Genomic DNA, 24,901 nt, shown 5'->3' with positions numbered 1-24,901 from the left:
ACTAGGACCGGTTAGGGAACACTCACGACGGTTTACCAATTACTAGGGCGGTAGGAAGGCCGGTCCGGTCCGGTTGTTCGGGGAAACATCATGGTTTACTTACTAGGGCCCGGTGAGGGGAACATCCATGGTTTACTTACTAGGGCCCGGTTAGGGAACTATCATGGTTTACTTACTAGGGCCGTTAGGGAAACATCATGGTTTACTACTAGGGCCGGTTTGGGGAACATCATGGTTTACTTACTAGGGCCGGTTGGGGAACATCATGGTTTACTTACTAGGGCCGGTTGGGGAACATCACGGTTACTTACTAGGGCCGGTTGGGGAACATCACGGTTTACTTACTAGGGCCGGTTGGGGAACATCACGGTTTACTTACTAGGGCCGGTTAGGGAACATCACGGTTTACTTACTAGGGCCGGTTAGGGAACATCATGGTTTACTTACTAGGGCCGGTTAGGGAACATCATGGTTTACTTACTAGGGCCGGTTAGGGAACATCATGGTTTACTTACTAGGGCCGGTTAGGGAACATCATGGTTTACTTACTAGGGCCGGTTGGGGAACATCATGGTTTACTTACTAGGGCCGGTTGGGGAACATCATGGTTTACTTACTAGGGCCGGTTGGGGAACATCACGGTTTACTTACTAGGGCCGGTTGGGGAACATCACGGTTTACTTACTAGGGCCGGTTGGGGAACATCACGGTTTACTTACTAGGGCCGGTTGGGGAACATCACGGTTTACTTACTAGGGCCGGTTAGGGAACATCATGGTTTACTTACTAGGGCCGGTTAGGGAACATCATGGTTTACTTACTAGGGCCGGTTAGGGAACATCATGGTTTACTTACTAGGGCCGGTTAGGGAACATGATGGTTTACTTACTAGGGCCGGTTGGGGAACATCATGGTTTACTTACTAGGGCCGGTTGGGGAACATCATGGTTTACTTACTAGGGCCGGTTGGGGAACATCATGGTTTACTTACTAGGGCCGGTTGGGGAACATCATGGTTTACTTACTAGGGCCGGTTGGGGAACATCATGGTTTACTTACTAGGGCCGGTTGGGGAACATCATGGTTTACTTACTAGGGCCGGTTGGGGAACATCATGGTTTACTTACTAGGGCCGGTTGGGGAACATCATGGTTTACTTACTAGGGCCGGTTGCTCTCCAGGGTACATCAGCCATCAACAACTTATCTTCATCACACTCTGTTCTGGGCTGTTCTACTCAATCTCCTTCCACTAATGATTTGTGTATACCTTACGTTATTATCAGTGTGTGACTTTGTCCTCTGTCCCTCCTCCCTCCAGCTGTGTACGTCCCACCTGCCCAGCCCCTCTGATGCCCCTAACCACTACCAGGCTGTGTGTCGGGCGCTCTACGCCGAAACCAGAGAGCTACGCACCTTCCTGGAGAAGATCAGGAGTGCCAAAGAGGTGAGGCTCCTGACACGTTTATTCACCCAATCACTAAAGAGGTGAGGCCCCTGACACGTTTATTCACCCAATCACTAAAGAGGTGAGGCCCCTGACACGTTTATTCACCCAATCACTAAAGAGGTGAGGCCCCTGACACGTTTATTCACCCAATCACTAAAGAGGTGAGGCCCCTGACACGTTTATTCATCCAATCACTAAAGAGGTGAGGCCCCTGACACGTTTATTCACCCAATCACTAAAGAGGTGAGGTCCCTGACGCAGCAGCTTGACATAATGTGTGTTGGAGAGGCCCCTGACTCAGCAGCAGCTGATCAGTTTGACATAATGTGTGTTGGAGAGGCCCCTGACTCGGCAGCAGCTGATCAGTTTGACATAATGTGTGTTGGAGAGGCCCCTGACCCAGCAGCAGCTTGACATAATGTGTGTTGGAGAGGCCCCTGACTCAGCAGCAGCTGTTCCGTTTGACATAATGTGTGTTGGAGAGGCCCCTGACTCAGCAGCAGCTTGACATAATGTGTGTTGGAGAGGCCCCTGACTCAGCAGCAGCTGTTCCGTTTGACATAATGTGTGTTGGAGAGGCCCCTGACTCGGCAGCAGCTGATCAGTTTGACATAATGTGTGTTGGAGAGGCCCCTGACTCAGCAGCAGCTGATCAGTTTGACATAATGTGTGTTGGAGAGGCCCCTGACTCAGCAGCAGCTGATCAGTTTGACATAATGTGTGTTGGAGAGGCCCCTGACTCAGCAGCAGCTGATCAGTTTGACATAATGTGTGTTGGAGAGGCCCCTGACTCAGCAGCAGCTTGACATAATGTGTGTTGGAGAGGCCCCTGACTCAGCAGCAGCTGATCAGTTTGACATAATGTGTGTTAGAGAGGCCCCTGACTCAGCAGCAGTTTGACATAATGTGTGTTGGAGAGGCCCCTGACTCGGCAGCAGCTTGACATAATGTGTGTTGGAGAGGCCCCTGACTCAGCAGCAGCTTGACATAATGTGTGTTGGAGAGGCCCCTGACTCAGCAGCAGCTTGACATAATGTGTGTTGGAGAGGCCCCTGACTCAGCAGCAGCTTGACATAATGTGTGTTGGAGAGGCCCCTGACTCAGCAGCAGCTTGACATAACGTGTGTTGGAGAGGCCCCTGACTCAGCAGCAGCTGATCAGTTTGACATAATGTGTGTTGGAGAGGCCCCTGACTCGGCAGCAGCTGATCAGTTTGACATAATGTGTGTTGGAGAGGCCCCTGACTCAGCAGCAGCTGTTCCGTTTGACATAATGTGTGTTGGAGAGGCCCCTGACCCAGCAGCAGCTTGACATAATGTGTGTTGGAGAGGCCCCTGACCCAGCAGCAGCTTGACATAACGTGTGTTGGAGAGGCCCCTGACTCGGCAGCAGCTGATCAGTTTGACATAATGTGTGTTGGAGAGGCCCCTGACTCGGCAGCAGCTGATCCGCCTGACATAATGTGTGTTGGAGAGGCCCCTGACTCAGCAGCAGTTTGACATAATGTGTGTTGGAGAGGCCCCTGACTCAGCAGCAGCTGATCAGTTTGACATAATGTGTGTTGGAGAGGCCCCTGACTCGGCAGCAGCTTGACATAATGTGTGTTGGAGAGGCCCCTGACTCAGCAGCAGCTTGACATAATGTGTGTTGGAGAGGCCCCTGACTCAGCAGCAGCTGATCAGTTTGACATAATGTGTGTTGGAGAGGCCCCTGACTCAGCAGCAGCTTGACATAATGTGTGTTGGAGAGGCCCCTGACTCAGCAGCAGCTGATCAGTTTGACATAATGTGTGTTGGAGAGGCCCCTGACTCAGCAGCAGCTGATCAGTTTGACATAATGTGTGTTGGAGAGGCCCCTGACTCAGCAGCAGCTGATCAGTTTGACATAATGTGTGTTGGAGAGGCCCCTGACTCGGCAGCAGCTGATCAGTTTGACATAATGTGTGTTGGAGAGGCCCCTGACTCAGCAGCAGTTTGACATAATGTGTGTTGGAGAGGCCCCTGACTCAGCAGCAGCTTGACATAATGTGTGTTGGAGAGGCCCCTGACTCAGCAGCAGCTTGACATAATGTGTGTTGGAGAGGCCCCTGACTCAGCAGCAGCTGATCAGTTTGACATAATGTGTGTTGGAGAGGCCCCTGACTCGGCAGCAGCTGATCAGTTTGACATAACGTGTGTTGGAGAGGTCCCTGACTCAGCTGCCCAGTCTGATCAACAGCTCTACCAGTAGAAGTGTTCAACTGATCAATTAGCTAGAATGATCCCATATTCTGCAGACCTGCTCAGAATATTAGCATCTCAACCAGGAATGGCAAAAGCTCTGTCCTTGGTCTTCCAGTGCATAACAACACCTCAGAATATCTCCCACAGTGTGTTTAAAATCTCTCTCTTCCTGTCTTCGTCCTGTAGAACCTGCGGCGGATGGAGGGAGACACTAGAGAGGAACCAGGCAGAGATCTCAACGAGCTACAGAACGCTGACTGGGTAAGAGGAACTAACTAGCAGGTGTAAAAAGAAGCCGGAGCGCAGTCCACACGTCTGTTTTTCAGAGGAAACGAAAGTTAGGTTGAAAGTACTGTGTCCCTGAACCCGGAAACATTATTTTTCTGAGGACACAGCGTAGAGTGGACCACAATCCTCTCTCATATTTCTTAACACAGTACACTACATGGCCAAAAGTATGTGGACACTCCTTCAAATTGGTGGATTCGGCTATTTCAGCCACGCCTGTTGCTGACAGGTGTTTAAAATTGAGCACACAGCCATGCAATCTCCATAGACAAACATTGACAGTAGAATGGTCTTACTGAAGAGCTCAGTGACTTTCAAGGTGGCACAGACATAGGATGCCACCTTTCCAGCATTGTCAGTTTGTTACATTTCTGCCCTGGTCAACTGTAAGTGCTGTTATTGTGAAGTGGAAATGTCTAGTAGCAACAACGGCTCAGCCGCGAAGTGTTAGGCCACAGAATGGGACCGCCGAGTGGTAGGCCACACAAGCTCACAGAATGGGACCGCCGAGTGGTAGGCCACACAAGCTCACAGAATGGGACCGCCGAGTGGTAGGCCACACAAGCTCACAGAATGGGACCGCCGAGTGGTAGGCCACACAAGCTCACAGAATGGGACCGCCGAGTGGTAGGCCACACAAGCTCACAGAATGGGACCGCCGAGTGGTAGGCCACACAAGCTCACAGAATGGGACCGCCGAGTGGTAGGCCACACAAGCTCACAGAATGGGACCGCCGAGTGGTAGGCCACACAAGCTCACAGAATGGGACCGCCGAGTGGTAGGCCACACAAGCTCACAGAATGGGACCGCCGAGTGGTAGGCCACACAAGCTCACAGAATGGGACCGCCGAGTGGTAGGCCACACAAGCTCACAGAATGGGACCGCCGAGTGGTAGGCCACACAAGCTCACAGAATGGGACCGCCGAGTGGTAGGCCACACAAGCACACAGAATGGGACCGCCGAGTGGTAGGCCACACAAGCTCACAGAATGGGACCGCCGAGTGGTAGGCCACACAAGCTCACAGAATGGGACCGCCGAGTGGTAGGCCACACAAGCTCACAGAATGGGACCGCCGAGTGGTAGGCCACACAAGCACACAGAATGGGACCGCCGAGTGGTAGGCCACACAAGCTCACAGAACGGTACTGCCAAGTGGTGAAGCACGTAGCGCGTAAAAATTGTCTGTCCTCAGTTGCAACACTCACTACCGAGTTCCAAATGGCCTCTGGAAGCAACGTCAGCACAATAACTGTTCGTCGTGAGCTTCATGAAATGGGTTTCAGTGGCCGAGCAGCCGCACACAAGCCTAAGATCACCATGCGCAATGCCAAGTGTCGTCTGGAGTGGTGTAAAGCTCGCCGCCATTGGACTCTGGAGCAGTGGAAAAGCATTCTCTGGAGTGATGAATCACACTTCACCATCTGGCAGTGCGACGGACGAATCTGGGTTTGGCGGATGCCAGGAGAACGTTACCTGCCCCAATGCATAGTGCCAACAGAGGAGTTTGGTGGAGGAGGAATAATGGTCTAAGGTTGTTTTTCATGGTTCGGGCCCCTTAGGTCCAGTGAAGGGAAATCTTAATGCTACAGCATACAATGACATTCTAGATGATTCTGTGCTTCCAACTTTGTGGCAACAGTTTGGGGAAGGACATATCCTGTTTCAGCATGACAATGCCCCCGTGCACAAAGCGAGGTACATACAGAAATGGTTTGTCGAGATCGCCCAACATCAGTGCCCGACCTCACTAATGCTCGTGGCTGAATGGAAGCAAGTCCCTGCAGCAATGTTCCAACATCTAGTGGAAAGACTTCCCAGAAGAGTAGAGGCTCTTATAGCAGCAATGTTCCAACATCTAGTGGAAAGACTTCCCAGAAGAGTGGAGGCCGTTATAGCAGCAAAGGGGGGACCAACTCCATATTAATGCCCATGATTTTGGAATGAGATGTTGGGCAAGCAGGTGTCCACATACTTTTGGTCATTTTGGTCATGTGTTTTTTCACACTCATTCAAGTCCAACACTGTGTACATCCTCACACCACCCCACCGTTGTAGGCGATAAGTGGTAGAACAGTAATAATACCTGAGCTGCGGTTCAGATCTTGAGGGGTGCTGATGCTTTTGACTCCTCCTGTAGGAGGGAACATATCCTTCAATATGGCATCATCAACAACACAGTGTTGCTCCCTAATCATCAGTCTGTTGTCATGACGTTGCCCTGTTGGTGAGCTTTATGACCCCCATATATACTTTCCCCCCTTTTGGCCATGTCCACATACTTTTGGCCATGTAGTTTATGTCTGATAGTGTAAATCTATTCACACTGTATAATGACTTCTACACCTTCTAAAACCCTCTCAATCTTCACACTATAATCCGAGGTTCGTAAACAAGTGTAGACTAAGAGTGAAATACTCTCCTACGGGCCCTTCCCAGCAATGCAGAGTGAAATACTCTCCTACGGGCCCTTCCCAGCAATGTGGAGTGAAATACCATGTAGAGATAATAGTTAAACAGTGATCATAAATACACTATGTACAGGAGGAATCACTATTGTGACCGCCCTGAATTTTTCTGAACCGTCTCAGTCCTTCTCCTTCCAATAGGGCGCTTCCCCTTTAATTCCCAATTAAATAGTGCTTCTTTTGTAAAATTGTGTAATGTGATTTTGGACTGTTTAATGAAGGAAACTCCAATTCCCTTTTGAGTTTAACTAAATCAGAGGACAGCCCATGAGCACAGTTATGGTCGGGCATCCTGGGACAGGCCCTTTTCTGCCCTTCCGAATAAAACCCCCACTCGGGTTTTCTATCACCAGACCATGTTTCTCTCAATCACGAGAGGACAAAGGTTGCAGACCAGCTTACCTCGATAACGAGAGGGCCAAGGTTTGAGACCAGATTGATGAATCTTTTAACCATCCCACGTGGTTAAACTCTTAGACTATCGATACCGACAAAATAAGAACAAGTCTTTGATATTAATTACTAGTCTGCAGCTAGGAATTCGGTATCATTGAACGTGCAGAACGACAGCCGCCGAAACACCTATTCTATAACGACACGAATGAATGTCACTCTGAACAATCCACTCTAACCACGACAGAGAGAGAGAGGACGGAAACTCTCCAACAGAAACTAACTTTTCAACAAAGATCCCGACGACACACTGAGCGTAAATATATATATTGATTGCAATTATTCCTGAATGAGTGAGTGTTCATGTGCAAAGGATTAGCGTTTCAATTGTTATAATTATCAACTCTGTAGTGACTTCTCAGCTGACCCCCACTCCCCTTTTGTCTAACAAGCCGCCATGCCGGTTTAGCCCACTAGGGCACATTCTCCTATCATTTCTTGTAACCATATTTACTTTGTTTGTTTGTTTATGCATTTCTGTGAATTAGTTAGTTCATAAATAAATGATTTAAGACACTTGATGTATGGATGACTCATAGTGAAGACTGGGTTCGTGCAGATAACCAACAATTTACGATGTTTGGAATGAGACTAACGCAGGGTAAAGAAGAATTCATTAATCAGAAGACTAATTGATCAGATATAAAATATCTGAAAAGTTATTAGGAAAATTATAACTTTGTAATCTGAATATTTTCCTTGGTGCCCCGACTTCCTAGTTAATTACAGTTACATGATTAATCAGTTTAATCGCGTAATAATAATTACAGAGTTATTTGATAAATAAGTCTTCAGTTTAATGATGGCAAAGACACGACAAAAGTTTGGACACACCTACTCATTCAAGGGCTTTTTAATATTTTCTACATTGTAGAATAATAGTGAAGACATCAAAACTATGAAATGACTTATATGGAATCATGTAGTAACCAAAAAAGTGTTAAACAAATCAAAATATATTTTATATTTGAGATTCTTCAAAGTAGCCACCCTTTGCCTTGATGACAGCTTTGCACACTCTTGGCATTCTCTCAACCAGCTTCTTGAGGAATGCTTTTCCAACCGTATTGAAGGAGTTCCCACATATGCTGAGCACTTGTTGACTGCTTTTCCTTCACTCTGCGGTCCATCTCATCCCAAACAATCTCACTTGGGTTGAGGTCGGGTGATTGTGGAGGCCAGGTCATCTGATGCATCACGCCCCTTGGTCAAATAGCCCTTACACAGCCTGGAGGTATGTTGGGTCATTGTCCTGTTGAAAAACAAATGATAGTCCCACTAAGCACACACCAGATGGGATGGCGTATTGCTGCAGAATGCTGTGGTAGCCATGCTGGTTAAATGTGCCTTGAATTCTATATAAATCACAGACAGGGTCACCAGCAAAGCACCATCACACCTCCTCCTCCTCCATGCTTCACGGTGGGAACCACACATGTGGAGATAATCCGTTCACCTACTCTGCGTCTCACAAAGACACGGTGGTTAAAACCAAAAATCTCCAATTTAGACTCATCAGACCAAAGGACATATTTCCACTGGTCTAATGTCCATTGCTCGTGTTTCTTGGCCCAAGCAAATCTCTTCTTATTATTGGTGTGGTTTCTTTGCAGCAATTCGACCATGATTCACATAGTCTCCTCTGAACAGCTGATGTTGAGATGTGTCTGTTACTTGAACTCTGTGAAGCATTTATTTGGGCTGCAATTTCTGAGGCTGGTAACTGTAATGAACTTATCCTCTGCAGCAGAGGTAACTCTGGGTCTTCCTTTCCTGTGGCGGTCCTCATGAGAGCCAGTTTCATCATAGCGCTTGATGGTTTTTGCGACTGCACTTGAAGAAATTTTAAAAGTAATACATTTTTCGCATTGACTGACCATTTCTTAAAGTAATGATGAACTGTCATTTCTCTTTGCTTATTTGAGCTGTTCTTGCCATCATATGGACTTGGTATTTTACCAAATAGGGCTATCTTCTGTATACCACCCCTACCCCCTACCTTGTCACAACTGATTGGCTCAAACACATTGAGGAAAGGAATTCAACAAAGTAACTTTTAACAAGGCACACCTGTTAATTGAAATGCATTCCAGGTGACTACCTCATGAAGCTGGTTGAGATAATACCAAGAGTGTGCCAAGCTGTCATCAAGGCAAAGGGTGGCTACTTTGACGAATCTCAAATATAAAATATATTTAGATTTGTTTAACACTTTCTTTGGTTACAACATGATTCCATATGAGTTATTTCATAGTGTTGATGTCTTCACTAGTAAATAGTAAAAATAAAGAAAACACCTTGGATGAGGTAGATGTTCTACAACTTTTGACAGGAACTGTATATAAATAAATGAATTGTGTATATATATTAACTGTATATAAATAAATGAATTGTGTATATATATTAACTGTATATAAATAAATGGTATGTTTCCTGATCTTTTGTTTAATCTCTCAGATATAGGACAGACACTTCAGAACAAACTTCCCATTGACTATCTGTTGTCCCATGTGGTGAATCTGTTATTCAATGCATTTCTACTGGCTAATAGCAGTAATGCCAAATTCAATGTTTCATCCAATAATTGTTTAAATATTTTTCTTTATAGCTTAAGGGGTCCTAGGACAGACACTTTAACCTTGTTTCTGGTGATTTGTTATTTTCTGCCATTTATGAACGTGTTATTCAATGTGTTGCTGTGGTCTATAGTAGTACAAGCATATCTATGCTTGTTGTGTACCTAAAGGGGTCCTAAAATTCCAAATCAAATAGCTAAATGATCCATAGTATGACCATCTGAAAACAATTCCATATGTTAGTTTAGAAACTCCCTCCCCCAATGTCTTGGACTCTGAAGAATTAATATAAATTCTACATGTATTATTATCCCCTGGCTTAGACTCTAGAGGGTTAATACCCTCTCAATGTTGATGCTATTATCTGGGGTTGGGGTCTGTTTCAATTCAGGAAGTACACTGAAAGTTAAATTCCAATTATCTTCAATGAGGAAAATGTGGAATTGTGATGGTTGTGTGGTTGTGTGGTTTACTTTCTGAATAAACTGGAATTACAAATGAAATGGACCATGTCAGGTCCTAATGTCCTGGTACTCAGGGCTCAATTGTCCCTCCATCAGGTCCCAATGTCCTGGTACTCGGGGCTCAATTGTTCCTCCATCAGGTCCTAATGTCCTGGTACTCAGGGCTCTTGTCCCTCCATCTGGTCCTAATGACCTGGTACTCAGGGCTCTATTGTCCCTCCATCAGGTCCTAATGACCTGGTACTCAGGGTTCTATTGTCCCTCCATCAGGTCCTAATGACCTGGTACTCAGGGCTCTATTGTCCCTCCATCAGGTCCTAATGGCCTGGTACTCAGGGCTCTATTGTCCCTCCATCAGGTCCTAATGGCCTGGTACTCAGGGCTCTATTGTCCCTCCATCAGGTCCTAATGGCCTGGTACTCAGGGTTCTATTGTCCCTCCATCAGGTCCTAATGGCCTGGTACTCAGGGTTCTATTGTCCCTCCATCAGGTCCTAATGGCCTGGTACTCAGGGTTCTATTGTCCCTCCATCAGGTCCTAATGGCCTGGTACTCAGGGTTCTATTGTCCCTCCATCAGGTCCTAATGGCCTGGTACTCAGGGTTCTATTGTCCCTCCATCAGGTCCTAATGGCCTGGTACTCAGGGTTCTATTGTCCCTCCATCAGGTCCTAATGGCCTGGTACTCAGGGTTCTATTGTCCCTCCATCAGGTCCTAATGGCCTGGTACTCAGGGTTCTATTGTCCCTCCATCAGGTCCTAATGGCCTGGTACTCAGGGTTCTATTTTCCCTCCATCAGGTCCTAATGGCCTGGTACTCAGGGTTCTATTTTCCCTCCATCAGGTCCTAATGGCCTGGTACTCAGGGTTCTATTTTCCCTCCATCAGGTCCTAATGGCCTGGTACTCAGGGTTCTATTTTCCCTCCATCAGGTCCTAATGGCCTGGTACTCAGGGTTCTATTTTCCCTCCATCAGGTCCTAATGGCCTGGTACTCAGGGTTCTATTGTCCCTCCATCAGGTCCTAATGGCCTGGTACTCAGGGCTCTATTGTCCCTCCATCAGGTCCTAATGGCCTGGTACTCAGGGTTCTATTTTCCCTCCATCAGGTCCTAATGGCCTGGTACTCAGGGTTCTATTTTCCCTCCATCAGGTCCTAATGGCCTGGTACTCAGGGTTCTATTGTCCCTCCATCAGGTCCTAATGGCCTGGTACTCAGGGCTCTATTTTCCCACTAACCACTCTGACGTCAAACACCTTATCTTCTTTTAAAACTCACCTCACTGTGATAATACATTTGAAGTTCAACAGCAGGTTGAAACAGTGTAAAACATGGTTGTTGTGGATGCCTAACTCAACGTAATGTGATGCCAAAACGTTGGTAAATACCCATTCAATTGCTGGGATATTATTAGAGGTGGACCTCTAGAGATTACACATGGAGTGTGCTACTTTCTTTATTTTGATAACTAAAACGAAATGAACAGCACTTTCTAAGGTGAATACTTCTCTCTCCTTTATTCCTTTCTCCAGCATGCAGACGGGTATCAACAGTTTAGTGAAATGTGTTTCATTGCCAAAACATGTTACTATCTATGTTCCCGAACAGATTTCACTTTCTTTCCCAAATGAAGCACTGGGTAGCTGCAGGAACAGGGTAGGAGAGACCATGGCATACAGAGTACTGGGTAGCTGCAGGAACAGGGTTGGAGAGCCCATGGCATACAGAGTACTGGGTAGGAACAGGGTTGGAGAGCCCATGGCATACAGAGTACTGGGTAGGAACAGGGTTGGAGAGCCCATGGCATACAGAGTACTGGGTAGCTGCAGGAACAGGGTTGGAGAGCCCATGGCATACAGAGTACTGGGTAGCTGCAGGAACAGGGTTGGAGAGCCCATGGCATACAGAGTACTGGGTAGCTGCAGGAACAGGGTAGGAGAGCCCATGGCATACAGAGTACTGGGTAGCTGCAGGAACAGGGTTGGAGAGCCCATGGCATACAGAGTACTGGGTAGCTGCAGGAACAGGGTAGGAGAGACCATGGCATACAGAGTACTGGGTAGCTGCAGGAACAGGGTTGGAGAGCCCATGGCATACAGAGTACTGGGTAGCTGCAGGAACAGGGTTGGAGAGCCCATGGCATACAGAGTACCTGGTAGCTGCAGGAACAGGGTTGGAGAGCCCATGGCATACAGAGTACTGGGTAGCTGCAGGAACAGGGTTGGAGAGCCCATGGCATACAGAGTACTGGGTAGCTGCAGGAACAGGGTTGGAGAGTCCATGACATACAGAGTACTGGGTAGCTGCAGGAACAGGGTTGGATAGACCATGGCATACAGAGTACTGGGTAGGAACAGGGTTGGAGAGCCCATGGCATACAGAGTACTGGGTAGCTGCAGGAACAGGGTTGGAGAGCCCATGGCATACAGAGTACTGGGTAGCTGCAGGAACAGGGTTGGAGAGACCATGGCATACAGAGTACTGGGTAGCTGCAGGAACAGGGTTGGAGAGCCCATGGCATACAGAGTACTGGGTAGCTGCAGGAACAGGGTTGGAGAGTCCATGGCATACAGAGTACTGGGTAGGAACAGGGTTGGAGAGCCCATGGCATACAGAGTACTGGGTAGCTGCAGGAACAGGGTTGGAGAGCCCATGGCATACAGAGTACTGGGTAGCTGCAGGAACAGGGTTGGAGAGTCCATGGCATACAGAGTACTGGGTAGGAACAGGGTTGGAGAGCCCATGGCATACAGAGTACTGGGTAGCTGCAGGAACAGGGTTGGAGAGCCCATGGCATACAGAGTACTGGGTAGCTGCAGGAACAGGGTTGGAGAGTCCATGACATACAGAGTACTGGGTAGCTGCAGGAACAGGGTTGGATAGACCATGGCATACAGAGTACTGGTTAGGAACAGGGTTGGAGAGCCCATGGCATACAGAGTACTGGGTAGTTGCAGGAACAGGGTTGGAGAGCCCATGGCATACAGAGTACTGGGTAGCTGCAGGAACAGGGTTGGATAGACCATGGCATACAGAGTACTGGGTAGGAACAGGGTTGGAGAGCCCATGGCATACAGAGTACTGGGTAGCTGCAGGAACAGGGTTGGAGAGCCCATGGCATACAGAGTACTGGGTAGCTGCAGGAACAGGGTTGGAGAGTCCATGGCATACAGAGTACTGGGTAGCTGCAGGAACAGGGTTGGATAGACCATGGCATACAGAGTACTGGGTAGGAACAGGGTTGGAGAGCCCATGGCATACAGAGTACTGGGTAGCTGCAGGAACAGGGTTGGAGAGCCCATGGCATACAGAGTACTGGGTAGCTGCAGGAACAGGGTTGGATAGACCATGGCATACAGAGTACTGGGTAGGAACAGGGTTGGAGAGCCCATGGCATACAGAGTACTAGGTAGCTGCAGGAACAGGGTTGGAGAGCCCATGGCATACAGAGTACTGGGTAGCTGCAGGAACAGGGTAGGAGAGTCCATGGCATACAGAGTACTGGGTAGCTGCAGAAACAGGGTAGGAGAGACCATGGCATACAGAGTACTGGGTAGGAACAGGGTTGGAGAGCCCATGGCATACAGAGTACTGGGTAGCTGCAGGAACAGGGTTGGAGAGCCCATGGCATACAGAGTACTGGGTAGCTGTAGGAACAGGGTTGGAGAGACCATGGCATACAGAGTACTGGGTAGCTGCAGGAACAGGGTTGGAGAGCCCATGGCATTCAGAGTACTGGGTAGCTGCAGGAACAGGGTTGGAGAGCCCATGGCATACAGAGCACTGGGTAGCTGTAGGAACAGAGCTGGAGAGCCCATGGCATACAGAGTACTGGGTAGGAACAGGGTTGGAGAGGCCATGGCATACAGAGTACTGGGTAGCTGCAGGAACAGGGTTGGAGAGCCCATGGCATACAGAGTACTGGGTAGCTGCAGGAACAGGGTTGGAGAGCCCATGGCATACAGAGTACTGGGTAGCTGTAGGAACAGAGCTGGAGAGCCCATGGCATACAGAGTACTGGGTAGCTGCAGGAACAGGGTTGGAGAGCCCATGGCATACAGAGTACTGGGTAGCTGCAGGAACAGGGTTGGAGAGTCCATGACATACAGAGTACTGGGTAGCTGCAGGAACAGGGTTGGAGAGCCCATGGCATACAGAGTACTGGGTAGCTGCAGGAACAGGGTTGGAGAGCCCATGGCATACAGAGTACTGGGTAGCTGCAGGAACAGGGTTGGAGAGTCCATGACATACAGAGTACTGGGTAGCTGCAGGAACAGGGTTGGAGAGCCCATGGCATACAGAGTACTGGGTAGCTGTAGGAACAGAGCTGGAGAGCCCATGGCATACAGAGTACTGGGTAGCTGCAGGAACAGGGTTGGAGAGTCCATGACATACAGAGTACTGGGTAGCTGCAGGAACAGGGTTGGAGAGCCCATGGCATACAGAGTACTGGGTAGCTGCAGTAACAGGGTTGGAGAGTCCATGGCATACAGAGTACTGGGTAGCTGCAGGAACAGGGTTGGAGAGCCCATGGCATACAGAGTACTGGGTAGCTGCAGGAACAGGGTTGGAGAGCCCATGGCATACAGAGTACTGGGTAGCTGCAGGAACAGGGTTGGAGAGCCCATGGCATACAGAGTACTGGGCAGCTGCAGGAACAGGGTAGGAGAGACCATGGCATACAGAGTACTGAGTAGCTGCAGGAACAGGGTTGGAGAGTCCATGACATACAGAGTACTGGGTAGGAACAGGGTTGGAGAGCCCATGGCATACAGAGTACTGGGTAGCTGCAGGAACAGGGTTGGAGAGTCCATGGCATACATAGTACTGGGTAGCTGCAGGAACAGGGTTGGAGAGTCCATGGCATACAGAGTACTGGGTAGCTGCAGGAACAGGGTTGGAGAGCCCATGGCATACAGAGTACTGGGTAGCTGCAGGAACAGGGTTGGAGAGTCCATGGCATACAGAGTACTGGGTAGCTGCAGGAACAGGGTTGGAGAGTCCATGGCATACAGAGTACTGGGTAGCTGCAGGAACAGGGTTGGAGAGCCCATGGCATACAGAGTACTGGGTAGCTGCAGGAACAGGGTTGGAGAGCCCATGGCATACAGAGTACTGGGTAGCTGCAGGAACAGGGTTGGAGAGCCCATGGCATACAGAGTACTGGGTAGCTGCAGGAACAGGGTTGGAGAGCCCATGGCATACAGAGTACTGGGTAGCTGCAGGAACAGGGTTGGAGAGCCCATGGCATACAGAGTACTGGGCAGGAACAGGGTTGGAGAGCCCATGGCATACAGAGTACTGGGTAGCTGCAGGAACAGGGTTGGAGAGCCCATGGCATACAGAGTACTGGGTAGCTGCAGTAACAGGGTTGGAGAGTCCATGGCATACAGAGTACTGGGTAGCTGCAGGAACAGGGTTGGAGAGCCCATGGCATACAGAGTACTGGGTAGCTGCAGGAACAGGGTTGGAGAGCCCATGGCATACAGAGTACTGGGTAGCTGCAGGAACAGGGTTGGAGAGCCCATGGCATACAGAGTACTGGGCAGCTGCAGGAACAGGGTAGGAGAGACCATGGCATACAGAGTACTGAGTAGCTGCAGGAACAGGGTTGGAGAGTCCATGACATACAGAGTACTGGGTAGGAACAGGGTTGGAGAGCCCATGGCATACAGAGTACTGGGTAGCTGCAGGAACAGGGTTGGAGAGTCCATGGCATACAGAGTACTGGGTAGCTGCAGGAACAGGGTTGGAGAGCCCATGGCATACAGAGTACTGGGTAGCTGCAGGAACAGGGTTGGAGAGCCCATGGCATACAGAGTACTGGGTAGCTGCAGGAACAGGGTTGGAGAGTCCATGGCATACAGAGTACTGGGTAGCTGCAGGAACAGGGTTGGAGAGTCCATGGCATACAGAGTACTGGGTAGCTGCAGGAACAGGGTTGGAGAGCCCATGGCATACAGAGTACTGGGTAGCTGCAGGAACAGGGTTGGAGAGCCCATGGCATACAGAGTACTGGGTAGCTGCAGGAACAGGGTTGGAGAGCCCATGGCATACAGAGTACTGGGTAGCTGCAGGAACAGGGTTGGAGAGCCCATGGCATACAGAGTACTGGGTAGCTGCAGGAACAGGGTTGGAGAGCCCATGGCATACTGAGTACTGGGTAGCTGCAGGAACAGGGTAGGAGAGACCATGGCATACAGAGTACTGGGTAGGAACAGGGTTGGAGAGCCCATGGCATACAGAGTACTGTGTAGCTGCAGGAACAGGGTTGGAGAGCCCATGGCATACAGAGTACTGGGTAGCTGTAGGAACAGGGTTGGAGAGACCATGGCATACAGAGTACTGGGTAGCTGCAGGAACAGGGTTGGAGAGCCCATGGCATACAGAGTACTGGGTAGCTGCAGGAACAGGGTTGGAGAGCCCATGGCATACAGAGTACTGGGTAGCTGCAGGAACAGGGTTGGAGAGCCCATGGCATACAGAGTACTGGGTAGGAACAGGGTTGGAGAGCCCATGGCATACAGAGTACTGGGTAGGAACAGGGTTGGAGAGCCCATGGCATACAGAGTACTGGGTAGGAACAGGGTTGGAGAGCCCATGGCATACAGAGTACTGGGTAGCTGCAGGAACAGGGTTGGAGAGTCCATGACATACAGAGTACTGGGTAGCTGCAGGAACAGGGTTGGAGAGCCCATGGCATACAGAGTACTGGGTAGCTGCAGGAACAGGGTTGGAGAGTCCATGACATACAGAGTACTGGGTAGCTGCAGGAACAGGGTTGGAGAGCCCATGGCATACAGAGTACTGGGTAGCTGCAGGAACAGGGTTGGAGAGCCCATGGCATACAGAGTACTGGGTAGCTGCAGGAACAGGGTTGGAGAGCCCATGGCATACAGAGTACTGGGTAGCTGCAGGAACAGGGTTGGAGAGCCCATGGCATACAGAGTACTGGGTAGCTGCAGGAACAGGGTTGGAGAGCCCATGGCATACAGAGTACTGGGCAGCTGCAGGAACAGGGTAGGAGAGACCATGGCATACAGAGTACTGGGTAGCTGCAGGAACAGGGTTGGAGAGTCCATGACATACAGAGTACTGGGTAGGAACAGGGTTGGAGAGCCCATGGCATACAGAGTACTGGGTAGCTGCAGGAACAGGGTTGGAGAGTCCATGGCATACAGAGTACTGGGTAGCTGCAGGAACAGGGTTGGAGAGCCCATGGCATACAGAGTACTGGGTAGCTGCAGGAACAGGGTTGGAGAGCCCATGGCATACAGAGTACTGGGTAGCTGCAGGAACAGGGTTGGAGAGTCCATGGCATACAGAGTACTGGGTAGCTGCAGGAACAGGGTTGGAGAGCCCATGGCATACAGAGTACTGGGTAGCTGCAGGAACAGGGTTGGAGAGCCCATGGCATACAGAGTACTGGGTAGCTGCAGGAACAGGGTTGGAGAGCCCATGGCATACAGAGTACTGGGCAGGAACAGGGTTGGAGAGTCCATGGCATACAGAGTACTGGGTAGCTGCAGGAACAGGGTTGGAGAGTCCATGGCATACAGAGTACTGGGTAGCTGCAGGAACAGGGTTGGAGAGTCCATGACATACAGAGTACTGGGTAGCTGCAGGAACAGGGTTGGAGAGTCCATGGCATACAGAGTACTGGGTAGCTGCAGGAACAGGGTTGGAGAGTCCATGACATACAGAGTACTGGGTAGCTGCAGGAACAGGGTTGGAGAGTCCATGACATACAGAGTACTGGGTAGCTGCAGGAACAGGGTTGGAGAGCCCATGGCATACAGAGTACTGGGTAGGAACAGGGTTGGAGAGCCCATGGCATACAGAGTACTGGGTAGGAACAGGGTTGGAGAGACCATGGCATACAGAGTACTGGGTAGCTGCAGGAACAGGGTTGGATAGACCATGGCATACAGAGTACTGGGTAGGAACAGGGTTGGAGAGCCCATGGCATACAGAGTACTGGGTAGCTGCAGGAACAGGGTTGGAGAGCCCATGGCATACAGAGTACTGGGTAGCTGCAGAAACAGGGTAGGAGAGACCATGGCATACAGAGTACTGGGTAGGAACAGGGTTGGAGAGCCCATGGCATACAGAGTACTGGGTAGCTGCAGGAACAGGGTTAGAGAGCCCATGGCATACAGAGTACTGGGTAGCTGTAGGAACAGGGTTGGAGAGACCATGGCATACAGAGTACTGGGTAGCTGCAGGAACAGGGTTGGAGAGCCCATGGCATACAGAGTACTGGGTAGCTGCAGGAACAGGGTTGGAGAGTCCATGACATACAGAGTACTGGGTAGCTGCAGGAACAGGGTTGGAGAGCCCATGGCATACAGAGTACTGGGTAGCTGCAGGAACAGGGTTGGAGAGTCCATGACATACAGAGTACTGGGTAGCTGCAGGAACAGGGTTGGAGAGCCCATGGCATACAGAGTACTGGGTAGCTGCAGTAACAGGGTTGGAGAGCCCATGGCATACAGAGTACTGGGTAGCTGCAGGAACAGGGTTGGAGAGACCGTGGCATACAGAGTACTAGGTAGCTGCAGGAACAGGGTTGGAGAGCCCATGGCATACAGAGTACTGGGTAGCTGCAGGAGCAGGGTTGGAGAGCCCATGGCATACAGAGTACTGGGTAGCTGCAGGAACAGGGTTGGAGAGCCCATGGCATACAGAGTACTGGGTAGCTGCAGGAGCAGGGTTGGAGAGTCCATGGCATACAGAGTACTGGGTAGCTGCAGGAGCAGGGTTGGAGAGTCCATGGCATACAGAGTACTGGGTAGCAGCAGGAACAGGGTTGGAGAGACCATGGCATACAGAGTACTGGGTAGCTGCAGGAACAGGGTAGGAGAGCCCATGGCATACAGAGTACTGGGTAGCTGCAGGAACAGGGTTGGAGAGACTAGGGTTAGGGGTTATGGTTAGATAAGTGTTAAATACGTGTTCTTATTCATTTCTCAGATGCTCCTCTATAAAACCCAAGTAGCCGACAAAACTGGACCGTTATGCATGACAATAACTGTCTGACAAAACGTCAGGACCGCCCTAACCCTTCTATTGTCCTGTGTCCCTCAGGCGAAGTTCTGGATGCAGGTGATGGGTGACCTGCGTAACGGGGTCAAGCTGAAGAAGGTCCAGGAGAGACAGTACAGCCCTCTACCTATAGAGTTCCAGCTCACGCCTTACGAGATGCTGATGGATGATATCCGCTTCAAACGATACAAACTACGGAACGTCATGGTGAGGGACTTAAACATGAAGAATATTATCTTAAGGAAGGGGTAGATGTTCATGTTTTAGGTCAGGGATGGGCAACTCCAGATCTCTGTGGCCTGATTGGTGTCATACTAACATGTCTGACTTCAATAATCAACTAATCATGATCTTCAGTTTAGAATGCAATAAGTTTAATCAGCTGTTTGTTAGGGATGGGGGGGAAAGCGGTGGTTGGCCAACTTTGTTTTACGTCGTGGTGACGGAGGGCCCAGTGAGGATTGGGGGGAAAGCGGTGGTTGGCCATCCTTGTTTTAAGTCGTGGTGACGGAGGGCCCAGTGAGGATGGGGGAAAGCGGTGGTTGGCCATCCTTGTTTTAAGTCGTGGTGACGGAGGGCCCAGTGAGGATGGGGGAAAGCGGTGGTTGGCCATCCTTGTTTTACGTCGTGGTGACGGAGGGCCCAGTGAGGATGGGGGAAAGCGGTGGTTGGCCATCCTTGTTTTAAGTCGTGGTGACGGAGGGCCCAGTGAGGATGGGGGAAAGCGGTGGTTGGCCATCCTTGTTTTACGTCGTGGTGACGGAGGGCCCAGTGAGGATGGGGGAAAGCGGTGGTTGGCCATCCTTGTTTTACGTCGTGGTGACGGAGGGCCCAGTGAGGATGGGGGGGAAAGCGGTGGTTGGCCATCCTTGTTTTAAGTCGTGGTGACGGAGGGCCCAGTGAGGATGGGGGATGCTGAACTCCAATAGCATCTGATGTTATTCACTAGGAAGCAAACTGGGAGGGACCTGCATGAATCTGTCCAATAAAAACATAATTTTTTTTTTGCAAGAGGTTTTACTATGGTGTGCACTAATGAATACACCCCTGATATATCTGAGATACCTCAGACTGCAGTGTCGATTTCTTATTAAAATTGTGTTATTCTTTTACCACTTTTTCTTCCCAATTTCATGATATCCAATTGTAGTTTGTCTTGTCCCATCTTTGCAACTCCTGTACGGACTCGGGAGAGGCGAAGGTCGAGAGCCATGCGTCCTCCGAAACACGACACTGCCAAGCCGCACTGATTCTTGACACACTGCTCGCTTAACCCAGAAGCCAGCCGCACCAATGTGTCGGAGGAAACACCGTACAGCTGGCGACCGAAGTGGAAATGTTGTTCAATCTGGGTGTGCAAAGGTCTTAGACTAACCCAGAAAGACTCACTGCTGTAATCGCTGCCAAAGGTGCCATAGATCTTCAAGCAAAACTAAGTAAAAACTGTAACTCGGCTGCTCAGTAACATTCAATGTCGTCTTGATAAGGTTCTTGTCCTGATGAACACGGAATTTATCTCCCAATGATAGTTGGAAAGCAGACTGAACCAGGTTTTCCTCTAGGATTTTGCCTGTGCTGAGCTCTATTCCGTTTTTTGTTATAAAGTCCTTGCCGATGACCAGCATACCCATAACATGATGCAGCCATCACCATGCTTGAAAATATGAATAGTGGTGTGATTGATTTTCCCAAAACATAACGCTTTGTATTCAGGACAAAGTTAATTTCTTTGCCAATTTTCTTGCAGTTTTACTTCAGTGCCTTATTGCAAACAGGATGCATATTTTGTCCAGTCTTCCTTCTTTTCACTCTGTTAAAATCAAATCAAATTTTATTAGTCACATACACATATTTTGCAGATGTTATTGCAGGTGTAGCAAAATGCTTGTGTTCCTAGCTCCAACAGTGCAGTAGAATGTAAAAACGATTCACAACAATACACATATCTAAAATAATTTAATTAAGAAATAAGTATTGATGGAGCAATGTCGGAGTGGCATTGACTAAAATACAGTAGAATAGAATACTGTATATACATATGAGATGAGTAAAGCACTATGTAAACATTATTTAACCATTATCAAAGTGGTCAGTGATTCCAAGTCTGTTTATGGGGCAGGGTTGCGTAACCGGGTGGAAGCCGGCTAGTGATGGCTGTTTAACAGTCTGATGGCCTTGAGATAGAAGCTGTTTTTCAGACTCTCGGACCCAGGTTGAATGCACCTGTACTGACCTCGCCTTCTGGATGAACAGGCTGTGGCTCAGGTGGTTGTTGTCCTGATAATCTTTTTGGTCTTCCCGTGACATCGGGTGGTGTAGGTGTCCTGCAGGCCAGGTAGTTTTCCCCCGGTGATGCGTTGTGCAGACCGCACCACCCTCTGGAGAGCCCTGCGGTTGCGGGCGGTGCAGTTGCCGTACGAGGCTGTGATATAGCCTGACAGGATGCTCTCAATTGTGCATCTGTACAGGTTGAGGGTTTTAGGGGCCAAGCCAAATTTCTTCAGCCTCCTGAGGTTGAAGAGGCTCTGTTCCGCCTTCTTCACCACGCTGTCTGTGTGGGTGGAACATTTCATATCCTTAGTGATGTGTACACGAGGACCTTCAAGCTTTCTACCTTCTCCACTGCGGTCCCGTCGATGTGGATAGGGGCTTGCTCTCTGCTGTTTCCTGTAGTCCACGATCAGCTCCTTTGTTTTGTTGACATTGAGTGAGAGGTTATTTTCCTGGCACCACTCTCCCAGGACCCTCCACACCTCCCTGTAGGCTGTCTCGTCATTATTGGTCATCAGGCCTACTACTGTTGTCATCTGCAAACACCGCACCCTTGTGGGGCCCCAGTGTTGAGTATCAGCGAAGTGGAGGTGTTGTTAACTACCTCCACCACCTCAGGGTGGCCCGTCAGGAAGTCCAGGACCCAGTTGCACAGGGCAGGGTTCAGACCCAGGGCTTCGCGCTTAATGATGAGCTTGGAGGGTACTATGGTGTTGAATACTGAGCTATAGTCAATGAACAGCATTCTTACATAGGTATTCCTCTTGTCCAAATGGGTTAGGGCAGTGTGATTGCGTCGTCTGTGGACCTGTTGGGGCGGTAAGCAAATTGGAGTGGGTCTAGGGTGTCAGGTAGGGTGGAGGTGATATGATCCTCTCAAAGAACTTCATGATGACAGAAGTGAGTGCAATGGGGTGACTGGGGTCTTTGACAATTTTATGGGCTTTCCTCTGTCACCGCCTATTATAAATGTCCAGGATGGTAGGAAGCTTGGCCCCAGTGATGTACTGGGCCCTACGCACTACCCTCTGGTAGAGCCTTACGTTCAGATGCCGAGCAGTTGCCATACCAGGTGGTGATGCAACCGGTCAGGATGCTCTCGATGGTTTAGCTGGTGTGTGTGGTTGTGTGTACAGTGCATCCGGAGGGCAGGATGCTCTCGATGGTGCAGCTGGTGTGTGTGGTTGTGTGTACAGTGCATCCGGAGGTCAGGATGCTCTCGATGGTGCAGCTGGTGTGTGTGGTTGTGTGTACAGTGCATCCGGAGGTCAGGATGCTCTCGATGGTGCAGCTTGTGTGTGTGGTTGTGTGTACAGTGCATCCGGAGGTCAGGATGCTCTCGATGGTGCAGCTGGTGTGTGTGTGGTTGTGTGTACAGTGCATCCGGAAACCCCTGGACTTTTTCCACATTTTGTTATGTTTCAGTCTTATTCAATTGTTTTTTTTTCTCTCAATCTACACACACTACCCTATAATGACAAAGCAAAAACATGTTTTAGAAATTTTAGCAAATGTATAAAAAATAAAAAAAAGATCACATTTACATAATTATTCAGACCCTTTGCTTAGTACTTTGCAGAAGCATCTTTGGCAGCGATTACAGTCTTAAGTCTCCTTGGGTGTGACGCTACAAGCTTGGCACACAGGACATTCAGAGACTTGTCCCGAAGCCACTTCTGCATTGTCCTGGCTGGGTGCTCAGTGTCGTTGTCCTGTTGGAAGTTGAACCTTCACCCCAGTCCCACCCCACTCTAGAGCAGGTTTTCATCAAGGATCTATCTGCACTTTGCTCCGTTCATCTTTCCCTCGATCCTGACTAGTCTCCCAGTCCCTACCACCATGCTTCACCATATGGGTTTGGTGCCAGGTTTCCTCCAGACTTGACTCTTGGCATTCAGGCCAAAGAGTTAGATTCTGGTCTCTTCTAGACCAGTGAATCTTGTTTCTCATGGTCTGGGAATCCTTTCGGTGCCTTTTGGCAAACTCCAAGTGGGCTGTCATGTGAATTTTACTGAGGAGTGGCTTCCGTCTGGCCACTCTACCATAAAGGCCTGATTGGTGGCGCACTGCAGAGATGGTTGTCCTTCTGGAATGTTCTCCCATCTCCACAGAGAAACTCTGGAGCTCTGTCAGAGTGACCATCGGGTTCTTGTTCAGCTCCCTGACCAAGGTCCTTCTCCCCCGATTGGTCAGTTTGGCCGGGCAGCCAGCTCTAGGAAGTGTCTTAATGGTTCCAAACTTCTTCCATTTAAGAATGATGGAGGCCACTGTGTTCTTGGGTATCTTCAATGCTGCAGATTTTTTTTGTACCTTTCCCCAGATCTGTGCCTCAATACAATCCCGTCTCTGAGCTCTATGGACAATTCCGTTTGAGAAACAGACGCCTCACAAGTCCTCAACTGGCAGCTTTATTAAATAGTACCCGCAAAACACCAGTCTCAATGTCAACAGTGAAGAGGGGACTCCGGGATGCTGGCCTTCTAGGCAGAGATCCTCTGTCCAGTGTCTGTGTTCTTTTGCCCATCTTAATCTTTTCTTTTTATTGGCCAGTCTGAGATATGGCTTTTTCTTTGCAACTCTGCCTAGAAGGCCAGCATCCCGGAGTCGCCTCTTCACTGTTGACGTTGAGACTGGTGTTTTGCGGGAAGAAAGTTATTTGTTTCTGGCCATTTTGAGCCTGTAATTGAACCCACAAATGCCGATGCTCCAGATTCTCAACTAAAGAAGGCCAGTTGTATTGCTTCTTTAATCAGGACAACAGTTTTCAGCTGTGCTAACATAATTCCAAAAGGGTTTTCTAATGATCAATTAGCCTTTTAAAATGATGAACTTGGATTAGCTAACACACCGTGCCATTGGAACAAAGGAGTGATGGTTGCTGATAACGGGCCTCTGTACGCCTATGTAGATATTCCATGTAGATATTCCATGTTTCCAACTACAATAGTAATTTACCACATTAACAATGTATGCACTGTATTTCTGATAAATTTTATGTTATTTGAATGGACAAAAAAAGTGACCCCAAACTTTTGAACGGTAGTGTATGTGTACTCACTACCTTTGCTGTTCCTGTGTGTTGTTACTCCAGCTGAATGGAGACATCCCTCCCAGGTTAAAGAAGAGTGCTCATGAGGTCATCCTGGACTTCATCCGCTCCAGACCACCTCTCAACCCTGTGAGTACCTACCTAGTCTCTGACCACCTCTCAACCCTGGGGGTCCTGACCTAGTCTCTGACCACCTCTCAACCCTGGGAGTACTGACCTAGTCTCTGACCACCTCTCAACCCTGGGAGTCCTGACCTAGTCTCTGACCACCTCTCAACCCTGGGAGTCCTGACCTAGTCTCTCATCCCTGGGAGTCCTGACCTAGTCTCTGACCACCTCTCATCCCTGGGAGTCCTGACCTAGTCTCTGACCACCTCTCAACCCTGGGAGTCCTGACGTAGTCTCTCATCCCTGGGAGTCCTGACCTAGTCTCTCAACCCTGTGAGTACTGACCTAGTCTCTGACCACCTCTCATCCCTGGGAGTACTGACCTAGTCTCTGACCACCTCTCAACCCTGGGAGTCCTGACCTAGTCTCTGACCACCTCTCATCCCTGGGAGTCCTGACCTAGTCTCTCATCCCTGGGAGTCCTGACCTAGTCTCTCAACCCTGTGAGT

At 49.4% G+C, this 24,901-nt stretch overlaps 1 protein-coding gene across 1 annotated transcript in view; it reads left to right on the top strand.

The window, feature by feature from the left end:
- Positions 1-24,413, top strand: part of LOC120041965 (protein spire homolog 1-like) — a gene marked incomplete at its 3' end in the record, with an annotated part of 80,361 nt that extends 55,948 nt beyond the window's left edge. The window contains exons 4-7 of the mRNA XM_038986840.1: positions 1,321-1,446; positions 3,858-3,932; positions 19,007-19,171; positions 24,327-24,413. Coding sequence (XP_038842768.1) covers positions 1,321-1,446; positions 3,858-3,932; positions 19,007-19,171; positions 24,327-24,413 — 453 coding nt within the window. The remainder of the gene's footprint in view (positions 1-1,320; positions 1,447-3,857; positions 3,933-19,006; positions 19,172-24,326) is intronic.
- Positions 24,414-24,901: the final 488 nt, after the last annotated feature.

Source organism: Salvelinus namaycush, unplaced genomic scaffold (genome assembly GCF_016432855.1).
Source record: "Salvelinus namaycush isolate Seneca unplaced genomic scaffold, SaNama_1.0 Scaffold594, whole genome shotgun sequence".
In the NCBI taxonomy this organism is placed as follows: Eukaryota; Metazoa; Chordata; class Actinopteri; order Salmoniformes; family Salmonidae; genus Salvelinus; species Salvelinus namaycush.
Note: the sequence above shows the minus strand (reverse complement) of the source record. Positions and strands in the feature narration are given on the sequence as shown.